At 36.6% G+C, this 16,278-nt stretch overlaps 1 protein-coding gene across 1 annotated transcript; it reads left to right on the top strand.

Moving 5' to 3' along the window:
* The first annotated feature begins 1,654 nt into the window (after nucleotides 1–1,654).
* Nucleotides 1,655–15,825, top strand: Scml1 (Scm polycomb group protein like 1). Its single transcript, XM_057760791.1, has 9 exons — nucleotides 1,655–1,956; nucleotides 3,912–3,987; nucleotides 4,352–4,388; nucleotides 5,427–5,614; nucleotides 8,003–8,077; nucleotides 10,574–10,678; nucleotides 11,075–11,762; nucleotides 12,972–13,111; nucleotides 15,691–15,825. The coding sequence occupies exons 1-9, from the start codon at nucleotides 1,655–1,657 to the stop codon at nucleotides 15,823–15,825; spliced, it is 1,746 nt and encodes a 581-aa protein (XP_057616774.1).
* The last annotated feature ends 453 nt before the right edge of the window (nucleotides 15,826–16,278 follow it).

A 16,278-nucleotide genomic window follows, 5' to 3' on the forward strand; every position in this document is an offset into this window, starting at 1 on the left:
ACACACATTAGGTATTGTTTAAAAAATAAAAACAAACAAAAAACAAGACCAATTGAAACTTCTTCTGTTGTTTGCACTGATGCTATTTTTTCTTCTTCTGTGTTTATCCAACATGTTTATGTTGTGTGGGGGGAATTCTGTTTTACTTTCTTGCTTTTCTGGTGATTCTGGTTTGATTTTGCTTGTTTTGGTTTTGGCTCAGTAGAGGACATGGACTAGTAGCAACCAAAATACACCGTTTGCTCTCGCCAGTGAGTACAATCTCTTTAGTGGTGGATGCTGAGAGGATAAGACGGTAACAAAGCTTGAATTCTGAAGGTTATGGTGTAACTATTTTGGTACTAGAACCAGTTCGTGCTGGCCGAAAAGACAATGGTTTTTGGACTTGCATCCATTTTGTATTTTTGTAACATTTGTAAATATGAACTTTTTAAATTGTTGCAAAGATGGTTTCTTTTATAAAATGTTTTCAACGTTTACATTCAATCCAAGCCTTTGTATATTTTAGAGCTGTGCAACACTTTAAGTCTTGTATTTATTTGTAGGAAAAACGGTGACAGTTTCATTGTGAACCCCTCTCAAAACATGTATCAGAACAGTTTGATTCCCTAGAAAGTGTGTATAGAGACTGCAAATAAACGTGACTGCAATTAAAGAGCTGGGTTGTCTCTTTATTGTTATGTAACTATAGTTGGGAGGCTTCACAAGCAGGAAGTGTTTTATAGGCACCCAGATATAAAAGGGGTTTATTAGCAGGAAGACATGCTATCTATAACGGACACTAATCTAGTTTCATTTTTAATAGGGAACAACATATGTTCAATACTTAAGCTACTTTGTGGTTCCTTTCTATACTAGATGAAGGTTTGTGACTATTTTTTGAAACACTTGACTGCTTTGTTTCAAAGTTTATTATACTTGTACATCCAAAATCACTGATATATATATATATATATATATATATATATATATATATATATATATATAGTAAATGCCACTAGTTAATGTTACATCAACTTTATTATATAGCAAAACTCCTGTCTCAAACACTATGTGCTTTGAGCACACTAATGTGTATACTTCCCAAAATAAGCCCATTTTATACTGGGCAACACACAACACGACTATGATTTAGCTTGCACGAATAAGTAAGTGTTGGTCATGATGTTTAAATCCAACAACTATGACGCTGGAATATGTTAGTTTCATACTGCAGTCTGTGCTTATTGGAGACTGGAAATGATGCTACTAGTGTTCCCAGGTGATCAAAGCCCCTCTGCCCATTCAAGTTTTAGCACTGTGAACCCCCGGACATCTCTAGTGGATCCCAGGAGGTGGAAAAGGGTACATGGTTGTATGTTAATAGTAACATGCTTTAATAACCAAACGAAAATGCTTGCCACACACTTAGGAAGCTGGCCCTTTGAATCACTTTTGGGGCTAGAAGTTGTACTAGCTAGCCCAGGTCCCAGTGTCTCCACAAAAAAAAAAAAAAAAAAAAAGTCTGCCATAGCGCTCTAGACGCTGCTTGTCCGCCAATTGTCTCAGCTACAGTTAAGTGTAGGATCAGAGGTCCACCTTCGGACCCTCAAAACCAGAGGTCTTGCCTCTTAGTAGGCAGAAAGACCCTCTCCACTGGAAACCTTCCCTTTCCATGCCCTATCTCCGTCTGCAGTGTGAAAAATCTCCCGGTCTATACACCCTTTTGATCACTCATGAGATTTGCGGGCCATTGTTCAGTCATACAAGCCGTGAACACGTATGGCCTTACGGTCAGGCACTTTGCTGTGCTGAGCTTTGCGGCACGCAGTGCGTCAGGCGCACCTGGTTTCTGGCACGCAGACCGTTAAAAGGCGTCAACGGACTTCGAAGGTCATTTTCCAGCTGGCGGACGTCGAGAGGGTTCCTCAGCGGCCGGCCGGCAGCTTTCTGTAGACTGGTGTGGCATCAAAATACGTAAGTTATGGGTATCTTAGCCCCCTCTTTAACCTTTGTTGTCATGGGTGTGTGTGTGAGAGAGAGTGTGTGTACTAATGTGTAAAATCGGAAGTATTTTGCCTTCGGAGTGAGAAGATACGTTTGGCGAATCTGTACTTTGACGCCTCAAATGATGAACGCTCTATGGTTGGATGATTTTTTTTCAGTAATTTTTATGTCTCCAGGCTACCAGTGCTTGGGATCTGTTAGTGGCCTTGGTGGTTAACCGCTTTTTGGTTGACAGTAAAACCTTACCATTTTATAGTAAATATGTTAGTAGGAAGGAAGAAAAAGATGTAGCGGGGTGTTGAGGACACCTTCTAGAGTGTTGTGTTTGCCATTAGCTTAAGCATCCAGCGGGCAGACATGGCATCCTGGAACAACTGTAAAATGTCTGGATCCCTGTAAGGCCCAGTAGTTTCTGGATATGCTTCTGGGGCTGGCTGAGTGCTGTGTGCTCCTTTGGTTGATTATTATTATTATTATTATTATTATTATTATTATTATTATTATTAGTTGGTTTTTGTTTTGTTTTAAAGGCTCTACTATGTTAGGAATCATTTGGCTTTCTTCTCTCCTGATTCTCTCCGAATTCAGGTTACTGTTGTAATCTGCCATGTATGTTGTTAAGAGTTGAAGGTTGATTTCAGCCCTTCAGTGTGACCTATATTTAATGGAATACATTGATGGGATATAGTTTTCCCAATTTGGGCTGTTTTAGTATAACATTGAAAGACCTAGATGTTACAAATTGCATTTTGTGTTTTTAATAAACAAGTCTTAGAATAAAAGTTTGTTTTCCTCCATCCAAGTATTTGTGATGTATTCCATATGGAATAAATTGATGGCAAGTGACTCCTCAATTTAGTTGTGTGGGGTTTATAACTTAGAAAAATCTCACTGTCTTGATTTGCCTTTTGTGTTTTAAAGAATTATTTGGAGAAAATGTACTTTTTAGTCATCTTAATAATTGTTAGCTATGCCTTATGGGATAAGTTGATGGCAAGTGACTCTGCAGTTTAATTTGTTTGGGTCTTTTATAACTTGGAGATATCTACCTGTTTTGGTTTGCTTCATGTATCTTTAAGAAGTCATTGAGTAGAACATGGTTTTAAGCCATCCTACCCACTGTGATTTATGTCTTATGGGATCAACTGGTGGCCTTTGACTGTCACACCCACCCCCAATTTGGTGTCTATTTTCAGATTTTTGAAACTTGAAATTTATGTATCTGGCTTTTGTGATTTGCCTTGTGGGTTCTTAAGAAATTTTATGGTAAAAAATTATTTTTTAAGCATCCTTTTCTCTGTGAGCTCTGCCTTATGGAATAAGTTGATAGCAGGTGATGGTGTGGATTTTGACTTTTTTTTTAACTTAGGAAGATCTTTCTGTTGTGAATTGCTGTCCTTTAAGAAGTCTTGGGTAAAAGGTAGACTTTAGCCATCCTAATTATTGGCAACTATACTTAATGAGATATGTTCATACAGATCACTCTTCCAATTTGGCATTATTTGGAGCTTCCTTTCTTAGAAATTTCTGGCTGCTTTGATTTGGCTTTTGTGTCTTTATTAATTGTCATGTAAAAGGTTGTTTTGAGCCATGTTTGTTAGACATTGTGAGCTATGCCTTATGGGATGTGTTATTGGCAGATGACTCTCCTAATTTGGGCTGTTTAGGGTTTTATATCTTGAATTGGAGTTACCCTGATGCTTTACCCTGTGTGTTTTTAAGAAGTCATATGGTAAAAATAATTTGATACTATCTGATACTTGTTTTGTTCTGATTCAAGATGTAGAGCCAACATTGTATTATGTTTTCAAACAACTGGCTGACTCCAATAGTCATCTTTAGTTGGGCTATTTAGAAAGTACTAAAAGATTTTCAAATGTGTCAGTCTTTTTTTAAACTTTTTACTTTATTATTTTGTTTTCTAGGAATTTTTCTTCTAGAAGTACTTGTACCAGTGCAACACTGTTCTACAACGTTCATTGTAAGAGTAAAACTTTAGAAGTAATTTTATGGTTTATTCACAAGATAGAACACTAAGAAATTGTTAAAGTGACCATAGTGTTAGCTTGGAAAGGCCTCTCCTACCATAGGCTACTTCTGCCTGGTTTTCAGCTTTCTTTTTTTTTTTTTTTTTTTTTTTTTTTTTTTTTTGGTTTTTCGAGACAGGGTTTCTCTGTGGTTTTGGAGCCTGTCCTGGAACTAGCTCTTGTAGACCAGGCTGGTCTCGAACTCACAGAGATCCGCCTGCCTCTGCCTCCCGAGTGCTGGGATTAAAGGCGTGCGCCACCACGCCCGGCTGATTTTGAGCTTTCTGAGTTGAATTGTATACCGTGTTTTCTTTCATGTCTGGCTTCTTTTACTCAAGGTTGTGGTTGTGAAGTTCATCCTTGTTGGCAACAGCCGTAAGTAGTTTATTTTCATTATAAAGTTTTCTTTGTTTGGTTATAGATACAGGTTAATTACTTACAGCTCGTGACAATCTTAGAGTCAGGAAATCCTAAACAAAAATAAAATGTAGTAGAAATTATAGGTCAAATTGAGATGCATTGCTATAGTGATATTTCATTTGTATTTTAATAATAAATAAAGCTCGCCTGAAGGTCAGAGAGTAAAACAGCCAAACTGGCCAGCCTTACAGACCAGGCAGTGGTGGCACACATGCCTTTAAAACCAGTAGCCACACCCATAGAAACTGGGTGGTAGTGGTGCATGCCTTTAATCCCAACCCTAGAAAGGAATATAAGATGGGAGGAGACAGCTCTCAGACACAGTCTCATTCTGAGATTCCTGGAGGCAGGATGGCCATTTCAAACTGAGGTAGAAGTAAGAGACAGTGGCTGGCTATTTGACTTTTCTGACCTTCAGGTTGAACCACAATATCTGTCTCTGGGGTTTTATTAATCATGTTGCATATTACAATTTGAAAATTTTATGCAACATTGGTTTGCATTTGTCTAACTTGAGAGTTAGCTCTCCCATCTTTTAATCTCCCTTTTAATTTTGTCCTTAGGGACTCTGGTCACTAGTCTCCCCACAGCAGATTAAAGGAGAACAGGAAAGGGATGAAACCCTGGTCCCTTTATTATGTCTTTCCCTGATGCTCTGTCTCAGAGTGAATAAAATGAATTAATTTTTGCTCTAGGGTGTCTCTCTAGTAACTTTGCGTCAGGAATTCAAGTCAGACCTCTGATTGCAGACATGCCTGGTTCTGGTTCCATATTGAATGACTCAGGGCTATAATCCAGCCTTAAAAATTCTAGAATTTATTTTCATCTTATATTTCACATGCATTTCTTTATTTGGGTTTAATGTTAAAGTCTAACTCATAAAACAGTCAAAATTTTGGAGTTGTGGTGGGCCCTGGAGATACGAGCCTCAGAAGGGTTTACAGGGCAGGTGCGGAGGTGGAGCCTCCTTGGTTGACTCTACTCACATTGCAGCAGCAGCCCAACAGAAGGAGCAGTTCAAAAGCAGCCCAGAAGCAGAAGCATCACCACCAGGAGTAGTTCAGTATCAGCAGCAGCAGCACCACCACCACCAGCATCACTTACAGAGACACCGGAGATGGAGACTTGAAGTGACAGCAGCAGCAGCAGCAGCAGCAGTGTCTGAGATAGCAGCGGAGATAGTATTGGCCAGACAGTAGTGGCCGTAGCATTGGTGTCAAGGGTGGCAGTGGAAGCTGCCTTTAGATCAGAACAGATTATTGGGGCAGTATGGCGGCATTCTGTCTCCCTAAGCAAAAACCCTGTTGAGCTCCTTGACATAAGTGTTAGCAGTATATTCTCTTGTTTGGTGGCTTTTAGTGCTCATTTAGTAGTTTGGAAGCAACTGTTCACAGATTGCACTTTCTTTAAACTTCATTCATTGTGTGCTCCCAGTCATTGCTCTTCTATGTATAAAGATTTATTCTAGTGCTGGAAATGTAGCCTAGCAATAAGGCACTAACCTACCATAGATAATATCCTAGGTTCCACCCTCAGCCCTGTAAAGCCACCCATGTTAAGTTGATGTAGATAGTAGGTACATGAAGTAGCATTTTTATGCATTTCTTTTCAGGAGTAGAAGGTTTGCCTCTTAGATGACTAAACAGTTTCACAAGTAAACCTTCCAGCAAGTCTAACCTGTCGCACAGCAGTGATGTCTGCCTCCAAAGAAATGGCTGTGGTTTGTATTTTAAATTGACTGTCTCTGTTCTTTTCCTGGTGTTGTAGTTTTGCTAAACTGAGTTAAATAAAGTGAAATGCATTAGGTAATAAGTGCAGTTTTGACAATGCTCTATAAAATTTCTATGAACACTTGTGTATAAATTTAAGAACATACACTTAACATTTCTTCTGGGTACTCTGAAATTGACCTGCAAACAAGTAGAGTCTATATAAAACTCAACTTTATAAGAATCTGACAAACATCTTTGCAAATTGGTTTGCCTTTTAAAAATTTTGTCATATTCTGAGTTTCTTAATCTTTGAAGTTGAACACAAATGGAAATTATTTTTATTTATTTATTTTTAATTAAAAATTTCCACCTCTTCCCATTTCCCTCCCCCTCCCTAAATGGAAATTATTACACTATATTTAATCTTGCATAGCAGTGAACACATTTCTTTAGTCACATAAGGACACGCATATTAATGCCATTGAAGTAATCTAGGCAGCTTTCAACTTATATCAACTGCTATGCTTTTCATCATTGGAGACAATGCTCACTGTCAATTATTGAAAGTCATTGTGGGGACTATTTACTTGAAAGCACAAGCTACCATGTGAAGGCAAACTACTATATTTTTGTAAGGAATGTTATATAACGCAAGTGTGTGTTAATTTAGTAACCTAATCAGTGGAAGGCTAACCACATACAGAGCTACCAATTCTGTTTACTTTAAAATCTCTTCGCCTCATTTCTTAGAATAATTATTTTGTGGAAATGTAGCAGTTATTTATGGTAACTTTTCTTATTTATACCCTGTCTTATTTCAACAACATTTTAAGGTGTTTTAGAAATTTAGTTAAGATGTGTTTAACTGTTTCCTAGTTTGACCACATGGTGGCAATGTTGGATTATTTAGGAATCAAAACCAGGGCAATGCTCTGACCATGGTCGTCAGTTTGTGTTGTGATTGTGTTTTTTTTTTTTTTGGGGGGGGGGGGGGGGCTTTGAAAGCATTTTTAACACTGAAGATTAATGTCTCTGCCCTAAAGTAAGAAGGTGTTAAACTCAATGGAAAAGGGGGCTCTGGTGTAGCTAGATTAATGAGAGCATAGTTCTGCAAATATTTTTTTCCTCTTGTTTTCCTGAAACAAGGTCCTTGACCCACCCAGGCTGCTCTTGAACTCATCACTCACTTGCCTTAGTCACGCATGCTTTTCTACATAGGTCCTTTGATAACACAACAGGTTTTCAAAACGTCTGTGAAGTGAAATTAAAGTCCTCAGCTTTCTTTTTGCTATTTTATATTTTCTTTTAATTTGCTAAGAAATTTTTATCCTATACAAATATGAATGCCTCCTTAGGATAGTAATGATAATATGTTTTATGAGTATGTACCAAAGATTACACATTTCAGTTATGTAAGTAATATTAAGCAACTGGTAGTACAGTATATCAGTGTTTACCATTTTAATAAGAAAAGTTTAAATATCAACTACTTTCTGGAGTTTCTCTAAACTGACACTCAAGGACATACTCTATCCTGAATCTCTTTAGACGGTGAAATCTTAGCCATTTTGCATGCTCCCTTTTCTTATGTATTAGGACATTCTGAGCAACTTTTTACTGGAGTTCTAAACCTAGATCTTTCTGGTAAAGTCTTTCGTTTCTCTTTTACTTGGCTGGCAATTATTTCCATTCCTTGTAGTCTTAATTTTAATTTCATCTCTGATTTAATTAAGGCTTTTGAAATATTGGTAAAAATTAAAAACAACTTATATAGGTAAGTATAAGGTATGGTCACTATTTGATGTGACTCTTTCTGAAATAAAGCATTAACTACTTGTGGTATAAAAACTATTTTAGAAAGAACCTCAGCCACCTGAAATTCGTGAAACTGAAGAACCAAAAGCCATTGTGGATATCATGAACCATTTCCAGGTGTGACAACTTCTCTTTTCAGTATGTTTTTGTAGAATGTTAAATTGTAAACATTTCTTACTTTACATGAGGGGAAAGTGTATAATTAATCGAAATTTTGCCATATCAAATTTCTTGTGATTATTCACATCGTTGTGATTATTTTGACAATTTCTATGTAGAATAATGTTTTCAGGTGAAAATTTGAAATATCAGTATGTGTATTTTAGAACATTAAAAACATCATTTATCAGGTTTATGTTTTTTCCATCTATGTTGCTGAGTATTAATTTCCACTGTACAACTTTTAAAGGAAATGGAAGATTTGGATTCACTTCTATTATGTGCCTAATTAATTACCTAATATCACAACTGAAATGAAAGGGCAGCCTACTCATGTCTTACAATGAATTTATCTCATATAATTTTGAGGGGAAATCATAAAAATAAACTCGTGGATAGGGACTGATAGAAATATCTAATTACTGTGGATTTTGTGAGCTGTATACCTCAGAGGCAATACCTCAGAGTTTAAATAAATGATTCTTGTCCCATGAGGTTTACAGAATAGACTGAACTAACATAATTTGAAAAGTAAAAGTTTATGTGTGTCTTACCTTTTAGACTGACACTAGTGAAGACAGAAGCCATGCTCACAGGCCTTGGTCTTGAGATTGGGCAGGAGTAGGGGTGGGTGGGTAGGGCTGCCTGACCTGCAGTGCCCAAATCTTGGCAAACCTGAAGCCTAGGGTGTAGTGTTCAGCCAAGAGACCAGTAATTGTACAAGGGATATGGCATTGTGGATGAGCAGTACTTTGGATCCCAAGCTGTGTTCCTTAGGGGTCCTTGAGAATCCTGTCACATTGCTGAGTGTGCTGATATGCATGCACTCCTTACACGTGTAGGAGATGATAACAATAACAATATGCAATCTCAGAGGCAGGAGGATTGCCACAAGTTCAAGGCCAACCTGATCTATATAGTTAGTTTAAGGCCAGCCAAGGCTCCACAGTGAAACCCTGTCTCAAAAAATCAAAACATAGAAGCAAAGGAATCTTTTAATATTTGGTGAAAGTGCATTGTTTTTACTCTCTTTTAATATTTGATGGAAGTGCATTGTTTTTACTCTCTTTTAATATTTGGTGAAAGTGCATTGTTTTTACTCTCTTTTAATATTTGGTGAAAGTGTATTGTTTTCACTCTCTTTTTGGGATTATAATATAATTAAAACATTTCCCCCTCCCCTTTCCTCCCTTCAAACCCTCCCATAGACCTCTCCTTGCTCTCTTTCAAATTCATGACCTTTTTCATCAATTGCTATTGCATGCATATATTTATGTATACATATATACATATATGTGTATATGTGTGTGTATTCCTAAATACACCCTGCTCAGCCTGTACAGTGTTATTTGTATGCATGTTTTCAGTGCTGACCATTTGGCACTGGACAACCATTTGTTGTGTTCTTCCCTGAGGAAGACTATTGCTCTCACTCTTGGTATTTCTTAATTCCCTATATTTCTTTGTGCAGAGTTGAGGCCTTGTGGGCTTCCCCTGTCCACTTTGACATGTTTATTGGTATCCTTCTTGTTCAGGTGATGTTGGTGAGATGTTATGGGTCTACACCATAACATCTGGCATCACTAGGAGACATAGTGTCACAGCAAACCCCTGATCCTCTGGCTCTTACAATCTTTCTGCCTCATTTTCCACAATGTTCCCTGAGCATTAGGCACAGGAGTTCTTTTATACATGTATTCATTGGGACTTGGCTCCTAGAACACATTTTGAGAATCACTCACTTTGCTTGCAGTTCTCTCAAGATAAGATGAGCATTTCTCCAGGACAGTTTTTTTTTTTTTTTTAGTTTTTGTTGTTCTTTGTTTGTTTGTGTTAAAATTTATGATCCTAGCACCTAGCAAAGAAGTTCTGACAGGAGGAAGGCATTCATCCTTGAATGAAAAAATGTTTATGGTATTTTATAAATATATTCTCTGAAACTTTTGAGCACTTCAAGAAAACCTGTCAGCATGTTATCAGTGGTGTTCCTCATTGGTATGGCATATAAGGTGTACTCAGTGCCATTGTGAGATCAACACTGGATGCTTAATTTTTTGAATACTTTGGAGCCCTACATCACCTATGTTTTATTTGGCTCTATAGTCTTCTCAGAGTGGAACACTCACTATTTATTCACAAGCTGTGGTGTGGACGCAGACTCTTAGGGTCACCAGATTTGAATGCTTGTCTCCTATGTGGGAAGCACTGCAGTACACACAGGTGGGAGGTTATCAGGAGTTGTGATGCACTCACTTTCTGGCACTGAAGAAACTTCCACATGTGCATGAATCAGCTACTGCAGTATCTCAGCCAGTGTCCTGTGGCCCTTAAAACCAGGCCTCTAATAAAAACATGATGTTTATGACTACTGGAGAACTTTCATTGTGTCTAGCAATTAGCTCTTTGCTTTATGCATTTTGAAACAGCAACTACTAATGCCTTTTATTATAACAGGTTATCTCTAAAACTGTTCAAAGGCTGGAAAAGAAGATTGATGACATGGATAACAAAGTAACAAAAATTTATTACTCTCGTGCCAGATCCTTTTGGCGTTACCCTGTAAGTGTACAAAAACATTATCACAACTTTGATAAATATATTCTGTCTAAAGATGCCAGTCAGTTCAAGTGATAGAGAGTTAGTAAATGTGGGCTTATCAAGATTTATCTGTACTTCCTGGAGGAGCAGATGAGGACTGCAGCTCTTTTTGAATGAATAATCAAGTTCAGGATTAAGGAATATAGAGCAATGAGCATCTTAAAAATATATATTTAAAATGCATTTTAAAATATACATTTTAAAAAGTACTTATAAAATATACATCAAATTAAATGTAGGTCAGAAAAGAAAGAAAAATCATGTGATCAAAAGACAACACCATTTTCCAGTGTAAAATAATGTTGTATGGAAACCATAATGTCCTGACTACCCTTTATTTCTCTTTTTCTTATGAAGCCTTTTAAATTAGTATCTAGAAGATACAATTACCTGACATCTAAAAGACTTAAACTCCAGAAAGAGAGCCAAGTAGTTCATGATGATACCTTCTCCTATCCTCAAAGTTACAGTCCAACTTCACCAGTCCGCACAAGGGATGAACCGAGCTTTGATGTAGAGAACGATGAGACTATAGATTACATCCAGATGTACCAGTACCATGATATTATTGACAACGCCCAGACATTCCAGAACCCTGATTCTATTGACAACGCCCAGATGTTCCAGAACCCTGATTCTATTGACAGTGCCCAGACATACCAGTATGCTGATTCTGTGGACAACACCGAAAGTATCCAGAACACTGAGAACGATGCTGTTTTCCATTTTGACGGTTCCCTGGGAGTGAGATGTATCAGTTCTTCACCAGAGAGTAACCATCAAGAAACTCCACTGAGTCCTAAATATACTCCCCAAAACTACCAACAGCATTGCAGATTTAAAAGAATTCCTGGCTCTTCTACAATGACCCACTACAGTGACTTTGAAAATCCCAACTTGTACACCACCATTTCTTCCGCTTCAACAATATTGAAAGGAAGCAACCTCCCTCGAGGGGAGCTCATCCCCATCAGGAATCCTGAAATGAAGCGATTGGCCTTACTGGAGGCCCAGAGTACACCTGTGATTGATCCTAATACTTTTGGTGAGTTTGGAATGGTTCCAATGATTAACATCCTTCTTGTTTCCTATTTTGATGATTGGTTTGTAATTATATGTACAATGGTGGGCGTTTATTGAGTAAGTATTATGGGTAAGGCAGTGAGCTAATCAACTAACATGGATTGTCTCTGGTGGTCTTCATAATGACACCATTGTGATTATAAAATCTATTTTCTTTATCTTTCCCATAGTAAATGCCCAACATGATAATAAGGTGCTAAGAAAGAAAGGACATACTTTTGGATAATTCACAAACAGAAAAAATGAAATTTCTGTTGATTCTCTTTGGTTAGAAAAAAGATCCTCCCAACAAATGGCCAAGCCCCCTTCATTTGTCATCATACATCACTTGTAGGAAGTCAAGTGAAGGTAATATTTGGGCACAGAGAAGTTTCCATGTCACTTAGTGAATAGTTCAGCAAAACATGCTGAGATATGAGCACTTACATTGTTTCATGTATCATTTCTTTATTAAAATATTCAACCAAAACATTTATTGCTATTCAATTAAGCATGAAAGAATAATTGCATAAAATGTCAAAATCACTACTGATTGAACTCATCAGAAAATATTTTTAAATTCAAATTTACATTTAAACTACAAGAGATGTGAATATAAAAATTGTGATATTGGATTTAAGAGACAGATTTGCTTCAAAGAACTTATCTTGTTAACCTAAGATAAGTAAGGTTATTGAAATTAGTTGATATAACCAAAAAATAAGCAGTTTTAAAGTGTAAACTTTAGGGATTTCCACCACATTTAGTACAATAAATTAATTTAGAGAAAGTGACATTTAAGAGAGATTTTCAAGAAATACACTGAAACCCTTAAACTAAGAGAGTACTGAGTTAGGTCAGTTTATCCCAATTTAATTCAAGTAGCACCTTTTCCTGTACTTGCTTGTGACCTAAGAGGCCTTGGATTGCTACGCGTGTTTCGTGACCATGGAAGCTTTGTACTTTCTAGTGTAAAGCTGTTCAGCTCTTTGGGGAGGTCCAGTGATATACTCTGTACAGCACATCTTCGTTAAGGCTCTCAGGAGATTTTACAGTTGGAGTCTTAAGTCCTTAATTAGGTACTGAAGAGAAGGTTCCAGGAGTGAGACCATTACTTTTACCTAACGTCTCTTCTTTTCAAGGTGCTGATCAGGCTTTTAAAACTGTTTCCCTCACTCATTGTTAACTGCAGGTTTGTCATCCAGTTGTACCAAGGCTGTTGTGAGAGACCTTGGAAAGCCTTTAAACTGGTCTGTGAATGACGTGATAACATTTCTGAACCGTTTAGATCCTCCGTTGGCAGACCAACTCTACTCCACCATCAAAGAACATGTAATGTATTTTTAAATTCAATTTTCCTGCTACCCTAATGCCATTGAATGACCTCTGAGCATTTTCAGTTGGATACTGAGTCACCAACTGAGATGGTGGGGAACCCTATTATCTGATTTAATTTTTGTTTGTGAAAAGGTTGTCTTGTCCATCCTTCTGTGCTTAAATGTTAGGTTAATTGTCTCTTTTTTATATGAGTAGCTAAATTTCTAATACACTAAATAGCCTCAAGTTCGGTGGTTTAAGGTTACAAGTCTTAGGCAGACCTCTCTCCTTGCAAGGACAAATTCTTCTCATACTAGGGACTATAAGTAAGAAGAGTTTACCCGCAGTGCATATGAGAGTAGCCTTCTTGTTATGATATCCAGAAACTAATTCCAGATGATCACTTCTGTTTCCCTTATGTGACTGTTGACAACTGTGATGCTGATGACAATTTACAAAGCAATATCATGGTTAAATTCTACTTTTTCTAGTATTTTCTTAAGTTTTTTTCTTTGGTAACTTAAAATTCTGATTGCAGAGGTCTTTTAATTTCTTGGCTTGGTTTATTCCCAGGTACCTTTAAAAATATTGTGAATAATTTTTTTTGTTTTTGTTTTTCTCTAATTCCTTTAATTCCTTACTTGGCAAGATTTTTTTTTTTTTTTTTTTTTTTTTTTTTTTTTTTTTTTTTTTTTTTTTGGTTTTTCGAGACAGGGTTTCTCTGTAGCTTTGGAGCCTGTCCTGGAACTAGCTCTTGTAGACCAGGCTGGTCTCGAACTCACAGAGATCCGCCTGCCTCTGCCTCCCAAGTGCTGGGATTAAAGGCGTGCGCCACCACCGCCCGGCTTGATTTTTTTTTATTAGTACATAGAAAAGCTACTGCTTCTTTTAAAAAATGAGAATACAGGCTGCTTTTATTCTGATTTGAGAATTTCCCTACATATCTCCACTACTTTTGGTTCTTAGACTCTTTTTGTCAACTCTTCCAAGATGATTTCTTAGTCTTGGGTGATAGGGTGGCTGCATGGGGGAATCTCTGCACGTGGATGAGTTGTGGGTCTCTTTATTGATCACCATATCCTGGAGAAAAACCTTTTCTGTTGAGGGTCAAGAGATGCACTAATACACACACACACACACACACACACATCTACATATGTGAACTAAGGAGGCAGTTTATTGCTATGTTTTTTTTTGTTGTTTTTTTTTTGTTTTTGTTTTTGTTTTTTTTTTTTTTTTGGTTTTTCGAGACAGGGTTTCTCTGTGTTGCTTTGGAGCCTGTCCTGGAACTAGCTCTTGTAGACCAGGCTGGTCTCGAACTCACAGAGATCCGCCTGCCTCTGCCTCCCGAGTGCTGGGATTAAAGGCGTGCGCCAACACCATCCGGCTGCTATGTTCATTTTGAATAATAATAATATAAAGTTCTCCCCTAGATCCTATGAACTATCCAACCATAAGATTTTAGATGAAATTCTGTCTTATGGACTAGGCTTTAATCCAATATAAAAGTGGTTGGCTACTCCCATAACATCCACGCTAATATACCTATATTCCCAACTGCTTGTGAGGCTGGAGTAGGAGGATCTCTTGAGTCCAGGAGTTCTGTACTGTTGTGTGCTATGCCCATTGAAAGCCCACACTAAGTTGGGCATCTTTATGATGACCTCCTGGGAGCAGGGAATCACCTAAGGAAGGATGAACTGAAACATCTGGGAAGCTACTCATTTTGTATTCTGTGACTATTGAAAGTTTAATCAGATCTAAGAGTTTTCTGCTGACATTTTTAGGGTCTTTTACGTATAGGATCTCATGACTAGAAAATAGAGATAATTTGACTTCTCATTTCCTATTTATTCATTTTTAGTTCTTTCTTTTAACTTGCTGTTATGGGCTGAATTTTAATAAGCTCTACTTCCTTCACTTTCTAATTTTATTTCCTATCATAAGAGATTCTGTGTCTTCTTAGACAAGAATATCTGATTAAATAAAGTTCTATTTTATGCTGGAACTTAAAAAAATTATATACTTTAGTAGCATAAGGTGATGGTAAATTAAAACAATAAAGAATTTTTGTAAAGATTCCTTTTGACTATCAAGTAGTAGAGCATCTATACACCATTTTCAGTATAGAAAGAAAACCAATAGTCTTAATGTCTAATTGGCTTCAGACAAGTAACTCACTTTCAAATAAAGACAATACTATTGAACACATTTACAGTTTGCATTGATGTTGATATATTCCTAGACTCTATCAGAAAGTTAATAGCCATGAAATTCATTTCTCTCATTCTTTTTACTTTTTTCATGTGTACACAGTATTTTATTCATCGTGGTATTTAAAATTATGGCATTTGATATAGCTAATTTTAAATATTAAGTTAAATTTGCTTTTCTTAAAATTGATATAAATATATAAATTTAAAAATGCTACATTACTGTGAAATGATATTTATCATAGTTTTTATACAGAGATACATATTCAGGGACTTTATAACTATGAGAGACTTTAGTTTTGCATGTTCTTATATACAAAGAAACAACTGCTTATCAAATATACAGTGTTGTTAATCATTTTAAACCTTTTCTCTCTCTAGGACGTTGATGGGAAAGCCTTGCTGTTGCTCAACACTGATATAATGATAAAATATATGAGGATGAAGGTGGGAGTGGCCTTGAAGCTCAGCAGCTACATTCAAAAGCTTAAAAAAGGAGTAAACTGTCACCCGTAAAAAAATTGTAGAACTTTAAATGTTCTCATAAAGTCCTTCTTAATGCACAACTAACTTCCTGTGTTTATTAGTTTTTGTTTTGGAGAAGGTTCTTGTAAAATATGTTATAACTAGAATTGAAAAAATACATATAGTCAAAGTCTCCTTGAGTTATTTGACATATTAGTATCAATATATACATATGTCTTCTTTAGATTTTTCATTTTATAGATTAAAAATATGCTTCATGTAAGAAACAAAATGCTACCTTTGATTTGGGTTTATATTAATACATATTTTTAAAGCAACTAAATAGGAAATACAAGGAACTAATACCATATAATTAAACTGGTGTAATTTTTTGGCAGAAGAGATATTAAAGGAGAATATATAGTTACCCTTGGATATTTTATCTATATAATACTCTAGCATACTTTTCATGTTCTTACCATTTTTAGAAAAAACAATAGCCAT

Source organism: Chionomys nivalis, chromosome X (assembly GCF_950005125.1).
Source record: "Chionomys nivalis chromosome X, mChiNiv1.1, whole genome shotgun sequence".
Classification (NCBI taxonomy): domain Eukaryota; kingdom Metazoa; phylum Chordata; class Mammalia; order Rodentia; family Cricetidae; genus Chionomys; species Chionomys nivalis.

Coding starts and splice junctions, on each gene's coding strand:
- Scml1 (XM_057760791.1), top strand. CDS start 1,655: ATGCCCTATCTCCGTCTGCAGTGTGAAAAATCTCCCGGTCTATACACC. Junction 1,957..3,911: donor CTGGTGTGGCATCAAAATAC/GTAAGTTATGGG, acceptor TTTGTTTTCTAG/GAATTTTTCTTCTAGAAGTA. Junction 10,679..11,074: donor GATCCTTTTGGCGTTACCCT/GTAAGTGTACAA, acceptor TTTCTTATGAAG/CCTTTTAAATTAGTATCTAG.